This window comes from Meriones unguiculatus, chromosome 2 (genome assembly GCF_030254825.1).
Source record: "Meriones unguiculatus strain TT.TT164.6M chromosome 2, Bangor_MerUng_6.1, whole genome shotgun sequence".
NCBI lineage: Eukaryota > Metazoa > Chordata > Mammalia > Rodentia > Muridae > Meriones > Meriones unguiculatus.
This window is the reverse complement of record NC_083350.1, coordinates 21,800,652-21,816,790: the sequence shown is the minus strand read 5'-3', so window position 1 is coordinate 21,816,790 and position 16,139 is coordinate 21,800,652. Positions and strand designations below refer to the sequence as shown.

The 16,139-nt window shown below is 39.1% G+C and overlaps 1 protein-coding gene across 4 annotated transcripts in view; it reads right to left on the bottom strand.

The window, feature by feature from the left end:
- Nucleotides 1-938: 938 nt before the first annotated feature.
- The window catches only part of Cep76 (centrosomal protein 76), a 30,208-nt gene continuing 15,007 nt past the window's right edge, over nucleotides 939-16,139 (bottom strand). For 3 of the 4 annotated variants that reach the window (XM_060377123.1, XM_060377124.1, XM_060377126.1), the window contains 5 exons: nucleotides 14,868-15,056; nucleotides 9,689-9,855; nucleotides 7,443-7,776; nucleotides 2,635-2,852; nucleotides 939-2,313 (listed from right to left, as the gene is read on the bottom strand). In XM_060377123.1, coding sequence (XP_060233106.1) covers nucleotides 2,175-2,313; nucleotides 2,635-2,852; nucleotides 7,443-7,776; nucleotides 9,689-9,855; nucleotides 14,868-15,056 — 1,047 coding nt within the window. In that variant the 3' untranslated portion in view covers nucleotides 939-2,174. The remainder of the gene's footprint in view (nucleotides 2,314-2,634; nucleotides 2,853-7,442; nucleotides 7,777-9,688; nucleotides 9,856-14,867; nucleotides 15,057-16,139) is intronic. The other variant, XM_060377125.1, reaches the window with a different exon arrangement.

Below are 16,139 nucleotides of genomic sequence, written 5' to 3'. Positions count from 1 at the left end.
CATGGATTCCTCTGCTACTTGACTGTGGGTGGAATGTGATCAGCTGTTTCAAACTCTACCACCATGACCGACTACAACCTACAGCTGGGAACCAAAATAAACCGTTTCTCCCTTAAGTTGCTTTCATCATGGTCCTTTATCACAACAACAGGAAAAGGAACTAAGACACAAAAAAGTATTAGCACAAGAATTCTACTGACCAATGAAGTAATGATAGTAAGTAAAGCATCTTTAAAGAGTATTAATGCCAGACTCTATTAAGTGTATAACAAATTTATTTCAGAATTTATAACAAAAGCCCGCTGAAATACATGTGTTACTACTATACAGGAAGACAGGAGGCCCAACCTAACGACAAAACAGCTTTGATCTGAATACATTCAGCTTCTTTGTACGTGCCTCATAGTTTGCCTCAAACGGTGAAAAGCAATTTTCTGTTGATGGCTTTATGTGTAATTCTGGTAACAGATTCTCATGTGAGCCTTACAAGAGATGAAGATGAAGAAGGAATAATATTTTTAGACTTCTAAAAAAATTGAGTCATAAATATTCACTGTAATTTTTTTTTTTTTTTTTTTTTTTTTGGTTTTAAAGTATCTTTAGGTATTTTTGTTGTTGTTCCATTTTGTTTTGTGGAGGCAGGGTTTCTCTGTGTTGCTCTGGCTGTCCTGGAACTCCCTCTGTAGTCCAGGCTAGCCTAATTATATTTTTAACTTCAAAAAGTAAGTTTTAGGCCAGTGAGAAGGCTCAGCCGGTAAAGGCACTTATTTGCTGGCAAAACTGATGACCTAAGTACAATCTCCAGAACTCACAAAGTGTGAAAGACAGAATCTACTCCTGAGAGTTAGCTTTTTTTCTGCAAAGTCTATGACTCACTCACCCATGCATGCAAACACACACACACACACAACTATATAAAAAAGTCAGACACCCAAAAATAAATAAATAAATAAAATAATTTTATTTGCAACAGTAGGTGATGAAAAGAATAAATAATTTGGATAGTGAACTAGCACACACTTATCTCTTAGGAAAACCAATGGATAAAGCAACTAAGAAACTGCACACAGAGGCAAGAAGCATTAGCTTCTTACAGAAAGTCAAGTTACCTTAGATTTTAATACCTTTGCTCTCTTAAAACTTCTAAAACTTGCTCAATTTAAAAATAAATATAAACTCACATATTTTTCTCAATGGCCTCTTATGATTTTTTTCAATGAGATTAGTCACATGTAGGCTGATGTGGTCTTTTGGATTTTTGAGACAGGGTTTCTTTGTGCATCCCTGGCTGTCCTGGATCTCATTCTGTAGACCAGGCTGGCCTTGAACTCAGAGAGATTCACCTGCCTCTGCCTCCCAAATGCTGCGATTAAAAGCATGCACCACCACAGCCCTGCAGTAGGCTGAGGTTTTTAATCACAACGAAAAATAAAGAATGACCTCTACTGTAACAAGGAAGTGTAATAAATATTTTCTGGTACTCAGTTAATTTTAATGACATCCATAAATGATTCACATACCCAAATATTCATGTGAGATTTGTTATTAATATTCACACTTTTCTGATACCAGATTCATTGTGTTGTGTTTTGGAGACAGGTTCTCCTAGTACAGCCCTGACTGGCCTGGACTTGCTATGTGACCAGGCTGGCCTCTTGTGGGATTGAAAGTGCATGGCACCACACACAGCCTTTTTTCTATTCTTATATTAAAGTCACCACTGGAAAACCTCAAATATCCCTAGTGTCATGAATAAACCACAAAAATGATAATTCAGCAAAATATATTTTCATCTATGTAATAAATAAACTATTAGGTTAATTTCTCATAATTTGTGTAAAATAATCTTTCATTTATGAAAAATAATGACCATTTTGATTTAACTATGGCTTAAAGCATTAGATAAATCTCATTAGTTACTTATTAATATGAAGTAACAGATCTTATATTCACATTTAAACTACTGAGTCCCTCAAAACATTTATCATTATACACTTATTATAAACTAAATTCAATACAATTTTTTTACTCTTAATTTTTAAGTACATACATGATATTTTAAAACATTGCCAGTCAGATGTATACAAAACAATGACATCCAAAGCCAGAGGCTGATTTTAAATTAAGAAACCTTCACACAGCTACTCAGGAATAATTCTTAGAAAATGTCAGTCCTATAATACTGAGCGATATTTACAAGCAAACATGATCCAAACAGCACATGCAGATTCAGGGTAGGTAAACACTCGAACACGAACTGCCAGTCGCACCTGGTCTCCACGACAACAGATTATTTCTTCACAAAAAGGAGACCTATATAAAAAATAAAAACATTTAAGGAGAAAGTCACTGTAGAAGCTCTCATTTTATGTGTTGTCACTCCTAGCAACTATCAGACTAAATGACTTTTTAAACTTTTTTTTTTTTTTTTTTTTTTGAGAGACAGGCTTTCTTTGTGTAGCCTTGGCTGTCCTGGACTCGCTTTGTAGACCAGGCTGGCCTTGAACTCACAGAGATCCACCTGCCTCTGCCTCCCCAAGTACTGGGATTACATGCATATGCTACCCGGATGAGCTGATTTTCTAGATTCTTAATATATAAATGTTTTCAATTTTGAGTTCATAAAATCCTTACCGAAGACAAGTGGCAAATGCACGCCTTGCATTTCTATACACAAAATGTATTGGGAACCCTTTAAATGTGTGACCATCAGGCACCGCCCTCCTTATGGCATCTTGGAATTCTTCATTGCCTGCAGATATGCTTGTTGTTCGCTCAAATTCATATGAAGCCAAAGCTGGTGATAAAAGATAGGAAAGCTGGTCTTCCCAAACAGTAGTGAGGCCAAGGTCCTACAGCAATTAAGAGAACTATATTAATATTGTATTGACCAATTCAATAACAATGTGCTTTTTGTCTCTGAACACAGCCTATATGGGCACAGAATTTGCAATCCTACTGTCTTAGCCTTTGAGTTCTTGGATTATAGGCATGCACCATGATACCTAACTAGCTGCTCATTTCAATGTATGCGAAGATATGGTTTATTTATTTTTTTATTGCTTTGAGAGAGGGTCTCATATAGCCCAGGCTGGTCTCAACTAGGTGTGATGCTGAGTATGTCCTTCAATTTCCTCTCTCCCAAATGCTGGAATTACAGGCATGTGCTACCACACCCAACTCAAGATGTGTGTGACAGAGAATAAGTATGTAGCCCTTGTTAGCCATCAAGGATGAACTCCATTCTGCACAGATTCTCCTGCCTCTGCCTGCTCAATGCTAAGACTGCAGACATATGTCACAACACCTTGCAAGAGAAGATCTGTGTTCATTTTTAGATAGCTTCTCACCATGTAGCCCTGGTGGTCCGGAACTCAGAGATTTGCCTGGTTCTGCCTCCAGACCTAACAAGGTTTTCTCTCTTTCTCTTCCTCCCTCTTCCTCCTCCCTCTCTTCTCTCTCTCTTCCCTCTCCCTCTCTCCTTCCTTCTCTTCCTTTTTTTGAATAATTTATTTAATTTTATTTTATGTGCATTGGTGTAAAGGTATCAGACCACCTGGAACTGCTTACAGACAGTTGTTGGCTGCCATGTGGGTGCTGGGAGTTGAACCTGGGTCCCTTGGAAGAGCAGACAGTGCTCTTAACCACTGAGCCATCTCCCCAGCCCTCCCCCATTTTTTTTTTAAAGACAGAGTCTCTTCTACATGGCCCTAGCTGTTCTGAAACTCACTATGTAGACCAGGCTGGTCTCTAGAAATCTGTCAAGTGCTAAGATTAAATGTGTGGCACCATGCTGAGCTGAAGAATTTTTTCTTTGGCTGTCCTAATTATTCAATTTTCTATTAATTATTGTAGGGATAAACAGAAATAAAAATAACACTTTATTATGCTCTATTTCTCAGAAATATCTAAAACATTCAATCCAATGATTTATCTCGCATGTATAAGGCTCAGAAGTACAAAATAAATACCTATTAGATAGACTACACAGAATCATCCTAATATGGAAGCTATAATGTCAATAAATTTTGAGATTCTATTTTATTTAGATTGTTTGGTAAGGCATGGAGCCCCGAGTTCAATCCCCAGCACTACATAAAATTAGGTGTGAAGGTACATTCTGTAATCTCAGCACAAGATGGAGGCAGGAGGATGAGAAGTTCAATCTCAGTGACATAGAAAGTTTGAGACCAGCCTAGGATTATGATGAGACCCTGACTTGTGCCCTTCCCACTCAAGAACTTTAGCAAGATAATTTGCATAACCTCACCTTCAGTAGAGGGTAAAGTCAATTGAATAAATGAAGCTCAAGTATACCAAAATAGCTACTTTCTAAACAGCACTGTCTTTTACACCGTAAGAGACTGAAAGGTAAACACAGGTCTGGAAAGTTGGCTCAGCAGTTAAGAGCACTGGACCTGGTTCAATTCCTAGCACCACAGGGTGGCTCAGAAAAATCTGTAACTCCAATTCCAAGGATCAGAAGCCCTTTTCTGAACTTTGTGGACATTAGGCATGCAAATAGTACACATACACAAATGCAGGCAAATGCTCATACACATAAAATAATAAATCTAAAAAGCAAAAGGTAAAGACAAATGCTACCTATCAGCTGACAGGAACGTTAACACACATTTCTATGAATGTTCAAAACAATTACAACTTGACTGTAACAAGTGAACTACTTATCTATATACAAACTGAGTAAACACCTTTAGGTACCAATATCAAAAACTTCTTAATATTCTTAAAAATAGTTTTATAATGTTATTACCTATCACTACAGTTTCATGCCATCACATTCAGGGTTTTAGCTGTTGTGTCAGACTCAGAGGTCTATATTTAATACTTTCCCTGTCACAGACATCTCCTTTGCAGGGTTACAGACAGTACTGACCTAGCTAATGACCAGCACTGACACAGATTTCAGCTACATGAGTAAATGAAAAATGATATCCTCATTCTGACTTTTTATTTCCCTTTATACTAACAGGTGCTTACTAGCTATGTAAATTTTCATACATAATATAAGAAAGCCATAGTGAAACTGCAGGACTGTGTTGTGGATATAACCCTGTTTTTGTTTTGGTCCTAGGTGTGAGATGTGGGACTGACTCAGATGGTCACAGCAGCAGACTATTTGCCTCATGTGGTCTCTGAGAGGAGCTCTTTGCAAGCTGTAGATAGTTTGAATCCAAGGAGAGAGAGAATAAATGCCAGAGCCCAGAGAGTGGCACAAAGAGAAAGAACAATGTGCTGCTCCTGGTTGCTGTTGTGAGACAAGAAGTCACAGATCTACTGAAACGAGGACTGGATTAGCTCCAAGGAACTCAATGACCCTAACCAGCAGGAAGCAGCTAAGAAAGAACTGTGCCCCCTCTCCCACTAACCCTTTATCTCTCTCTCTCCTACCTGGTGTTGGGGTATTGGAAGGGATTGGGATGGAGTAGGGAGAAAAAGATAAAAGAAACTTAAAGGATGGTTTTTTTTAAAATACGAAACAGGACTGTGTTAAGAACAAGCTTATAGGATAATAAAATAGTGTCCTCATTTGTAATAGAGCAAAAAGTAAGAACGTTATCAGGCAACATGAGAGAAGGAGAAAACAAGTAGGGGCTTTTGTTTTAAGCAGTATAATTAAGTACTTTCCTCACCAGCACCATGCTAAAAACATACAAATGCTTTATGAGCTGATGAGCAAGAATGCTAGGAACCAAAGCTATCAGTGATTGGGACCCAAAGAATATAACAAATCAATCTGTCTTTGATGACTTCATGGATAAGGGAAGTATACCCAAGAAGGGATTCTAAAAGGGAACAACAGAAGTAAATTAGAAATAAATCTTTCATAGAAATATTGCATTTCAGTCTCTTGTTTGCTGTGAGTTACAAATAACTTGCTCTAAGTCTTCAGTCTCCTATCAGTTTCTTTTGATAAATGACAAGTTTAGGGAGTGTGTGTGTGTATGTGTGGTGTTGGGGACTTATATTCCCAGCTTAAAGTAAGTTCTTTTTTCTTTTTTTTTTTTTTTTTTTTTTTTTGGTTTTTCAAGACAGGGTTTCTCTGTGTAGCCTTTTGGCTTCCCTGAATTGTCGCTTTGTAGACCAGGCTGGCCTCAAACTCATGAACTCAGAAATCCACCAGCCTCTGCTCCCTGAGTGCTAGGATTACACAGAGACCAGATTAAAGGCAAATTCTTAAAATATGTTATATGCAGGACTCATCAGGCATAATGGTGCAATGAAAGGAAGAGGCAGGTGCTCTGAGATACTTTGTAGCTACAAAGTCAGACTCTGTTTCAAAAATCAAAAATAGATAAATAAAATATAAAACAGGTTAATCTCTTAATTAGTGCACTTTGTTTTTCATGCCCTTATGAAGAAAATCTACATGGCCAATAAACAGGACATCTGATCCTATTATTAAAGGAATGCAAATTAAAGCTAGAATGAGGATATAATTTTACATGCACCCATGTGGAATAAAATATACAGGAAGGGGGCTGGAGAGATCACTTAGTGGCTAAGAGTACTTGTGCTTGCAGAAGACCCACTTTCAATTCCTGGGTGTTCACACGGCAGCTTACAACCACCTGCTAACTCCAGTTCCAGGGAATCCAGTTCCCTCTTTGACCTCTGTAGACATGAAGCACATGCCTGGCATACATACATACATGCAGGCAAAAACACTCTCACATAAAATATATAAATCTTAAAAAAAAAAAATACCAGAAACAAGCCTGGGGGGTAAAGAGTTGCAAAAGGAAATTAACAAAGCTGTACTAAATGGATCCATTATCTAAATAAACCGTTTCAGAAGGAGGGAATCTAAACAGCAGCAGTCAACCAGAATCTGACCGTAGAATGTGAACAAGCCCATCATTCTTAGACTGCAGGTGGAAGTCATAACTTTAGTCACTGGAACTGAACAGGAGTTACAGGCTATGAAGCACTGGACATGGGCGCCAGACTCTGAACCTGGGTCCTCTGGAAGAACAAAGTGTTCTCAGCTACTACCCTATCTTTCCAGCCCAGATCTGACAATGTTTAAGACTCACAACTACGTCTCGTCTCATGCCTTCCACCACTATGATCTTCATAAAGGTAGGGACTGTGTTCGCTCTGCTTTGAATAACAGGTGACTACTGGTATTGAACACATTTAAGGAAAAAAAGCTGGGTGGAATAGTTGGCTCATTGGTCACAAGCACTTGTTGCTCTTGCAGAGGACCCAGGTTCAATTCCCAGCACCATGTGGCAGCTTGTAACTCCAGTCCCAGGGGATCCAGAATTCTTTTCTGACCTTCAAGGGTACCAGGCATGCAAATGGTACACACACATACCTACAAGCAAAATAATCATACAGAAATAATTCTAAAAGAAAAATTAAAAAAAATTACACAACAAAAGACAATCTGAAGCTACAACGATTTGTGTCATTACCTTCCTGTGTTCTGACACCAGAAGCCTCAGCTGCATTTCGATTTCATTGCTTGTGACTGAGGCATCAATTGTGGATGCACACAGAGGTGGGAAGGGAGGGAGAGATGTAGTAGCACCTGGAGCACACACAGACTTGATTGCTTCTTCACTCATGGGTTTCCACTTGGATTCATCATTCAAATCAAATATGCAGGTTTCTACTGCATCAGAGGGCTGACAATTTCCGAGGAACATCTGATGATTGAAAACACAACCAATCGTTCGGTAGGGGTACAATGGTTTGGGCTGTTCAGCAAGTGGAGGTCCTTCAGAATTAGTAGGCTTGTGGATGTACCTAAAAGAAATCATAGTTTTACACAATAAGGATTTTTAAACTATAAAGGCAGTTATCTTAGAATAATAATAAAGCTGTAATTACTCGCCAGGACTCATGTTTAGTCTGGGTTTACTTCTGTATTTCCACAATATGATTACTCTGGGTTCATTCACTTGCTCATACCTGTGCATGTCGAGGCCAGAGGTTGACACTGCACTGTTGTCTCTATCACTATCCACGTCTTTAAGATGGGGTCTTTTCCTGAACCCAGAGCTCATAGTTCTGGGTAGACCAGCTGGTCCTGTCTCCCCACCTCAGAGCTCTGGGGTTCACAGGCACACGTCCACCCTCGACTTGTACATGAGTTCTGGAGATCTCAACTCATGCCTGTACAGTGCACTCTCTACTGAACAGCTTCTTAACTGAATTACTCTGCCTTATCTGCACAGTACATCTTTTAAAAACTGGCCTCCTTTGTAGTAAAACTTCTGGAATTTTGGTTTCTTTAAAAAAACAGAGAAATATAAGACTATGTTTTGGTTTTAATCCCAGGTGTGAAGATATGGGGACAACCTTGCAGCAGCTGGCTATGATTTGCTTTGTGCTCTAGAGCAGAGACATGGTTTTTGCCAGATGAAGAGTTTCTGCAATTATGTGGCATTTGAAACTGGGTATTTTTTTTTTCAGAGGGTACATAAATGCCACAGCCTTCATAGACTGGTTGGTGGTCATCCAGGGGTGCTGATTGTACTTTGCTAATAGTTGTACTCAAAGAAGAAACAAGAAAGAAATTAGATTCAGAGATTTCTATTTCTCTCCCCTCTACCCTCCTTTCTCTCCTATCTAGTGAGAGAGGGTAAAATGGGAAGGAGGGGGATAAAGGGTGAGAAAGAGAAGAACCTGCATGGTAGAAACATCCAGTTACACTATTTTTTTAACAATAGAAAATATTCTAAACCGGGTGACAGTGGTACACCATTAATCCCAGCACCTGGGAGGCAGAGGCAGGCGAATTTCTGTAAGTTCGAGGCCAGGCTGGTCTACAAAGCAAGTTCCAGGATAGCCAAGGCTACACAGAGAAACCCTGTCTGGGGGGGGGGGGGGAGGGAAGGAAGAAAGAAAATATTCTATGTCTATGGTGAAGACCAAGACAGTTCATCCAGAGAGCATCCTAATTAAACTAATTTAACTGAATATTATTAGGCATGATTATCCAAAGTGACTCTCAGCCAGAGAGAAACAGAATTTAGGAAAATAAGGAGGCAGCCCATCCCTATCTTTACAACACTGAATGCTTAACCATAAGATGAGGGAAAATCAAGAAAGAATGTCCATGAATAAATAGCAGAGTTAGTGCCACTTCATTTTTCAAACTAAACCATGATTTTCAACTTTCATTTTCAGTCTTAGGAATAATCATCAGAAAATAAGAATGCCAATTACACAAAACTAAAAGTTAATACAATTTTTTTTTAACAAATATCATGAGAGTAAAGAGTGTTTTAGAAGCATATAGTAGTCTCTTAAAGGTCATTTACTTAGCTACAATTAGTAAAAAAAAAAAAAAAAAGCCTCTAATAACTAAAATTAGAAACATGTATTTTTGAGTACCATCCAAACAAACAAAAAACAGTTCTGTGAGCTGTCCTCTGACTTACACACACACAAAACAAAAAAAAAACAAATAAATGAAGGCCTTGGGTTTGATCCCCAGCACAATTGTACCTGTGTTTCATCTAATGTTTTAAAACTTTACTATTATTGTGTACATGTATGATATGTATGTGTGAGCACACACACGCTGTGGCATGCAGATGGAAGTCAGAGGACAACTGTTTGGACTCAGCTCTCTCTGCTTGTGCCTACCTGCTGAACCATCTCACTGGCGCTAGACCTGCGTTTACTATCCTTGTAAACTTAGTTGACTAACCTGTGGCCTGTTAAACTCTCCCAAAACATGATGGTCCCATCAGTCCCACAGGTCATAACCCATGCGTGAGGGGCCCCCTTTGCCTTGGTCCCAACACAGACAAAAGCCTCCAGTCCATATCCAAGAAGAAGGCTACACAGCAGGTTAGCGTGATCTTCACAATCACCCTAGAAGGTAAAGGCAAGGAAAATTAGTTCCATTAAATACCTAAATAAAAAATTACAACAAAAAACTTCAAGTTTATTCATTAGGCCAGTGTTAATCTGAAACAAGGAGAAAATATTCTAATGTGAAAACACTTTAAATTACAGGGAAGATGTAAAAGATAAAGGGTATGAATAAGCAAGTTGAAAAGTATTTCAGTAAAAAAATGTTAATAAATGAAAAAGACTCAAATTAAGCAAAAGAGTTCAACAGATGTGTATATAATTTTAAGATAGGAAAAAATGATTAGAAAAACAGTAAAATGATAAAATACTTATTATTAGGATAAATTCTATATTATTTTCCAGACTCTCTTTGATGTATTACTGTTTTTATTTTGTCACATAGGCTCTCACTATGTGACAAAGGCTGACCTCCAATTTGCAGTGATTCTTGCCTCTGGCAGATGTTTGCATTACAGCCATGTCTCCACGCTCATCCCTTATTAAACCAGTTCAACAATTTAAAAACATTATAGAACTGGGGGCTAGGGATATAGTTGAGTTGGTAAAGCGACTGTCTCACATGCACGAAGCCTGTGTTAGGCCTCCAGCACACCAGAAGCAGGCCATGATGGTGCAGTCTATAGTTCCAGTACTCAGGAGGTGGGCCAGAAGTTCAAGTTCATCTCTGGCACACAGTATAGGCCTATATTAGATGTGTACATACAGACATATATTTAAATATAATAAGATTATAGGTTAAAAATGCAAAATGACTGTGAAAATGAAGAATTATACCTTCCTTCCCCACCCCACCTTTTTTTTTTTTTTTTCAGTGTTGTACACCGAACCCAAGTCTGCTCTCCCACTGAGCTATACCCACAACACACTATTTAATAAAAACCTTTAGACCCAGTATGTTTTTGGGGGGTTTTGTGTTGTTTTGGTTATTTGACATAGGGTTTCTCTGTGTAGCCTTGGCTGTCCTGGCTTTGTAGACCAGACTGGCTTCAAACTCACAGCAATCTGCCTGCTGGGAACACAGGTATGTGCCGCCACCATACCTAGCTACCTATTATGCTTTTATCCAGAGATTTTTATCACAAAAACAAAACCCAAAATAAAATTTAAAAGCATTTAATTCACTTATAACATAAAAAAATTTCAATGCAAATCAGATACGGTGGTGCATGCCTTTAGTGCCAGCACTCAGGACACAGAGGCAGGAGGATCTCTATGAGTTCAAGGCCGGTCAAGTCTACAGAGCAAGGTCCAGGACAGACAGGGATATACACAGAAACCCTATCTCAAAAAACCAAACAATAAAAACAAAAAAAGCCCTATGAAGTCACATGGAAAAAGTATTCTTAGCACAATATTAAATTATAAAACAAGATAATTTATATTATCTATAAATTATGGACTCAATTATTAGCTGCATCTTTAATGTTACAATCTTTATTAATACAATACAATAAAACTATTTTAAATAATTCTCAAGGTCCTACTTAAAATGAGCCTTTTCTTTAAGAGACTTGGTGTCCACTCTCCCTTGCTCAGTGAGACCCTGGAGGGCACACACCATGCGGATGCTATGCACTGGATGGCTCTATGTTGGGGCATAACCCCCAAGGACACATGAATAGCTTCAGAAAATGGTAATAGAAAAGCGGGAGCATCAATTTTGCAGAGCAAGCTTTAGGAGACTATAGTCTGGCTGCAGTCTGGACTGTCTCACTGGAGAAAGCCAGCTGAGCACTACACATGCATCAGTATTCCTTTCTTTGGGCTCTTGACTGTGATGTGATGTGAGCAGCTGTTTGAAGCTCTTGACTTCTGTGCTATCGTGGAATGTGACCTTTCTCCCCAACTGGTTTTGTGTCAGAGTATTTTAACACAGTAAGAGAAATAGCACTAAAATGGGTTACTTGCTTTACAAAACTGCTTATTTAAATAAGAATGTGTAAAATGCGTTATTCCTATTGCACTACAAATTTTAGAAGTTTAAATACATAAGCAGAACTTTGAGAAACAAACTTTGCTTTGGATAAATAACGTGTTTTTCGACTATTTTAAAGATACAACATATTTTGGGGGCACGGTTTCTTTGTGTAGCCTTGAGAGTCAAAGAACTAGCTCTGTAGACCAGGCTAGCCTTGAACTCACAGAGAGCACAGAGATCCACCTGCCTTTGCTTCCAATGTGTTGTGTGCTACCACCTCCCAGCCAATGCAACCTATTTTTAAGTACCACCAAGTCCTTTGAGTTTGAAGTGTGGCAAGCAGTCCTGCAGCACGTAATTGTGCTTATAAATGGCTATGGTTTAAGGCTAAGCAGAGTGGGGACCTAACCCTAGGGTTTTTGGCTGTAGTGTATTAGCTTATTAGAATTATTTTTGATACTGGATTTAGTGCCAACAATGAATTTTCATAAATAAGTTGGATTTTGGTTTGTTTTTTTTGTTTTTCAAGATAGGGTCTCTATACATAGCCCTGGCTGTCCTGAAACTCACTATGTAGACCACACTGGCTTTGAATTCACAGCAATCCACACGCGTCTGTCTCCCAAGTGCTAGGATTAAAGGCGTGAATCACCAAGCCTGGCTGTTCTAAGTTGGATTTTTATTTTATTTGATAACTTTCATAAAACCTATTTTACAACAATAATTAGTTTGTGTTAATCATATGGCCACAGTGGCTGGCACAAAATTTATCACTCCTAAAAGGCATAACTTAGTTATACTTTTGTTAATTGCTTAATTTTTATCATTGCTGGGTCACATAGGGACCTAGGCAGAGTATCTTGAACTATCTGGTATGTACTTAAAACAAGCTTCTTTTAATTCACCATGAATTTTAAGGGATTTGACACTAGTTTAGTGAGTTCGTCATGTATAAGTCTACCTCAAGATAATTTCAAAACTAGGACCAAACCTTTCATGTTTATGGGATCTAAGAATCTCTCTAAGAATTGTCAGTGCTTTGCTTTAGCTACTAAGCTGCATGAACTGGGTAAACATTAGTATATAAAATTCACTTGGAGAGATGGCTCAGTGGATAAGAACACTGGCTGCTCTTCCAGAGGCCCCAGGTTCAATTCCCAGCTCCCACATGGCAGTTCACAACTGTCTCTAACTCCAGTTTCAGGGGATCTGACCACCTCATACATAGTCACATAAAATAAAAATTTAAAAAAAATTTTTTTTGACAGGTGTGTGCTGCTACACTGAGCTACATCACAACTAAAAAAAAGAAAGAAAGAAAGAAAAAGAAAAAACTGGGTGGTGGTGCATGACTTTAATCCCAGCACTTGGGAGGCAGAGGCAGGCAGATCTCTGTGAGTTCAAAGCCAGCCTGGTCTACAGAGAGAGTTAAAGGACAGCCATGGCTACACAGAAAAACCTTATCTCAAAAAAAAAAAAACAAAAAACAAAAAACCACCTAAAAAAATAAATATTAAAAAAAATTTCACTTGAGACTTTTTGTGAAGTATAAGTTTTTTATGAGTTGCAGCGGAATTCTTTCCTTTTTTTCTGGATACATATTAAAATTTAAGTCCTAAATTTGGGAACCTTTGTAAGTATGGTGGATAGAAAGCATTCACTGGCTGAGTTTATTGTTTTGGGGGTTTGGCTGTACGCAGTGGCACGTCTTTGGGAGGTAGAAGCAGGCAGATCTCTGTAAGTTTGAGTCCAGCCTGGTCTACAGAGCAAGTTCCAGGCCAGTCAGGACTACATAGGAGACCCTGTCTCAAAAACACCACACACACACACACACACACACTCACGCACACACACACACACACACACACACTCACGCACACACACACACACACACACACACTCACGCACACACACACACACACACACACACACACACCCGTTCCAACTAACAAATCAACCTCTCACTCAGTTTCTTCTATTGCATGAGTTATTCTTTGTGAGTGTACATTCTATTTACACAATACCAGACAGACTTACTACAAAACAGAATGTAAAACTTGTCTTTCCCTGTTTCACTGAAAGGAACAACTAAAAAGCCTTATTTGTTCACTATATTAGCAGCATTGGTAGGGTTTAGAAGATTAAAGTTAAATTATTTTAATCAGAAGTCTAACGCAGGGTTAGAGAAACAGCACAGCAGTTAAGAACCCTGGCTGCCGTTCTAGAGGACCTGGGTTTCCCAGCACCCACAATCCTCAATAACGCCACCTCCAAGGAGTCTAACGGCCACTTCTGGACTCTGTAAGCACGACATGCATGTTATGCAATGACAAACATGCAGGCAAAACACCAATACACATAAAATTAAATACAATTTTCTTATAAAGTTTAATATCAAATTCATAGAAGTTGTTAAATATAATTAATTGTGCTTTAAACTAAATAAAATGCAGCTGGGTGCGTTCATGCATGCCTGTAATCCCAACACTAAGGGAGGCAGAGGCAGGCGGATCTCTGTGAGTTTGAGGCCAGCCTGGTTTACAAAATGAGTCCAGGAAAGCCAAGGCTACAGAGAGAAACCCTGTCTTGAAAAAAAAAAAACAAAACAAAAAGTAAAGAAAATGTGTACCATGTAATCCAAGAATTTCTCTCATAATCATTCTGTTTATACAGTTTTGTTCTTTTTTTGAGATATAGTCTCACTGTGTAGCCTTGACTGGCCTGGAGCTTTCAGTTATCCAAAACCATGAAACCGTGATCTTTTGGCCTTGAAACCATGATCTTTTGAATCAGCCTCCCACGTTCTGGAATTATAGGCATGAGCCAACACATTCAGCTCTATACTTTGTTTCTGAGAAGTATACATGAGTCTCTATCTCAGGAGAGAATAACACGCTATTAAATAAGAAATTCCATACAAAAATAAAGATGCTAAGTTTTAAGTGCTGGTATGTAAACATTGCAGATAATGGTGGGAAGATTTGACTTGCTCAAGTTGATAATATGTATATTTTCAAGGAAACCCTTCCCTAAGGATGCCATGTTGGAAATGGGTCTGAGAGTAAGCACTGCTGTCTGCCGTGTGTGGCACCTTGTTTCTGCAGAGGAACGCCAGCAGCGTGCACCACTGCTCCTGCTTGCCTCCTCCCCCGATAACAGGGGCTCGCTCATAACCGAGGACGCTAACAAACCGAGCCGCCTGCCGTGGAGTATCCAGAAGCCGCCCAGCTCGAAGAGGCCTCACATAGGAACACACTGCTCTATTTATCCCATTCTCATCCTGCAGGAAGAAGGGGAAAACACCGATGAGCTAATCGTCTTAGTGTCACATCTCCTATTGTTCTAGAATATTTCTGGATTCCACTTATCAATGCATGCCTCCTTGCTGGTGGGAGTGTAACCTTGTACAACCACTTTGGAAATCAATCTGGCGCTTTCTCAAGAAATAGTGCTTCCTCAAGATCCAGCTATACCACTACTGGACATATATCGGAAAGACACTCAAGTGTACAGCAAGGGTATCTGCTCAACTATGTTCATAGCAGCTTTATTCACAATAGCCAGAATCTGGAAGCAACCTAGATGTTCCTCAGTGGAGGAATGGATACAGAAAGTGTGGTATATTTACACATAATGGAATGCTACTCAGCTATTAAAAAAAAAAAAGGGAAATCTTGAAATTTGCAGGCAAACAGATGGAATTAGAAAAGATCATAATGAGTGAGGTAGCCCAGAAGCAGAAAGACACACATAGTATATACTCACTTATAAGTGGATATTAGCCATATAATATAGGATAAACATACTAAAATCTATAGTCCTAAAGAAGCTAAACAACAAGGAGCACCCTAGGGAAGATGCTCAATCTCATTCAAAAGGGCAAACAGTATAGACATTGGAAGTAGGAGAAGACAGAAAACAGGAAAAGAGCCTTCCACAGAGGAGCTCTGAAAGACTCTACCCAGTAGGGTATTGAAGCAGTTGCAGAGACTCATAGTCAAACTCTGGGAAGAGTACAGGGAATCTTATGGAAGAGGGGGAAAATAGACCTGAAGAGGACAGGAACTCTATAAGGAGATCAACAGAGTCCAAAAAATCTGGGCCCAGGGGTCTTGGCAGAGACTGATGAATCAACCAATGACCATGCATGGCCAAGGACCTATAACCCCCTGCTCAGATGTGGGTTTTGAGTAAGAGGAGCAGGGGCAGTCACTGGCATGAACTTGGTTGACTGCTCTTTGATCACCTCCCACTGGCAAGGTGGCCTTACTAGGCCACAGAAAAAGAGGATCCAGACAGTCCTGATGAGACTTGATAGGCTATGGTCAGATAGTAGGGAAGGAGGACCTCCCCTCTCAGTGGA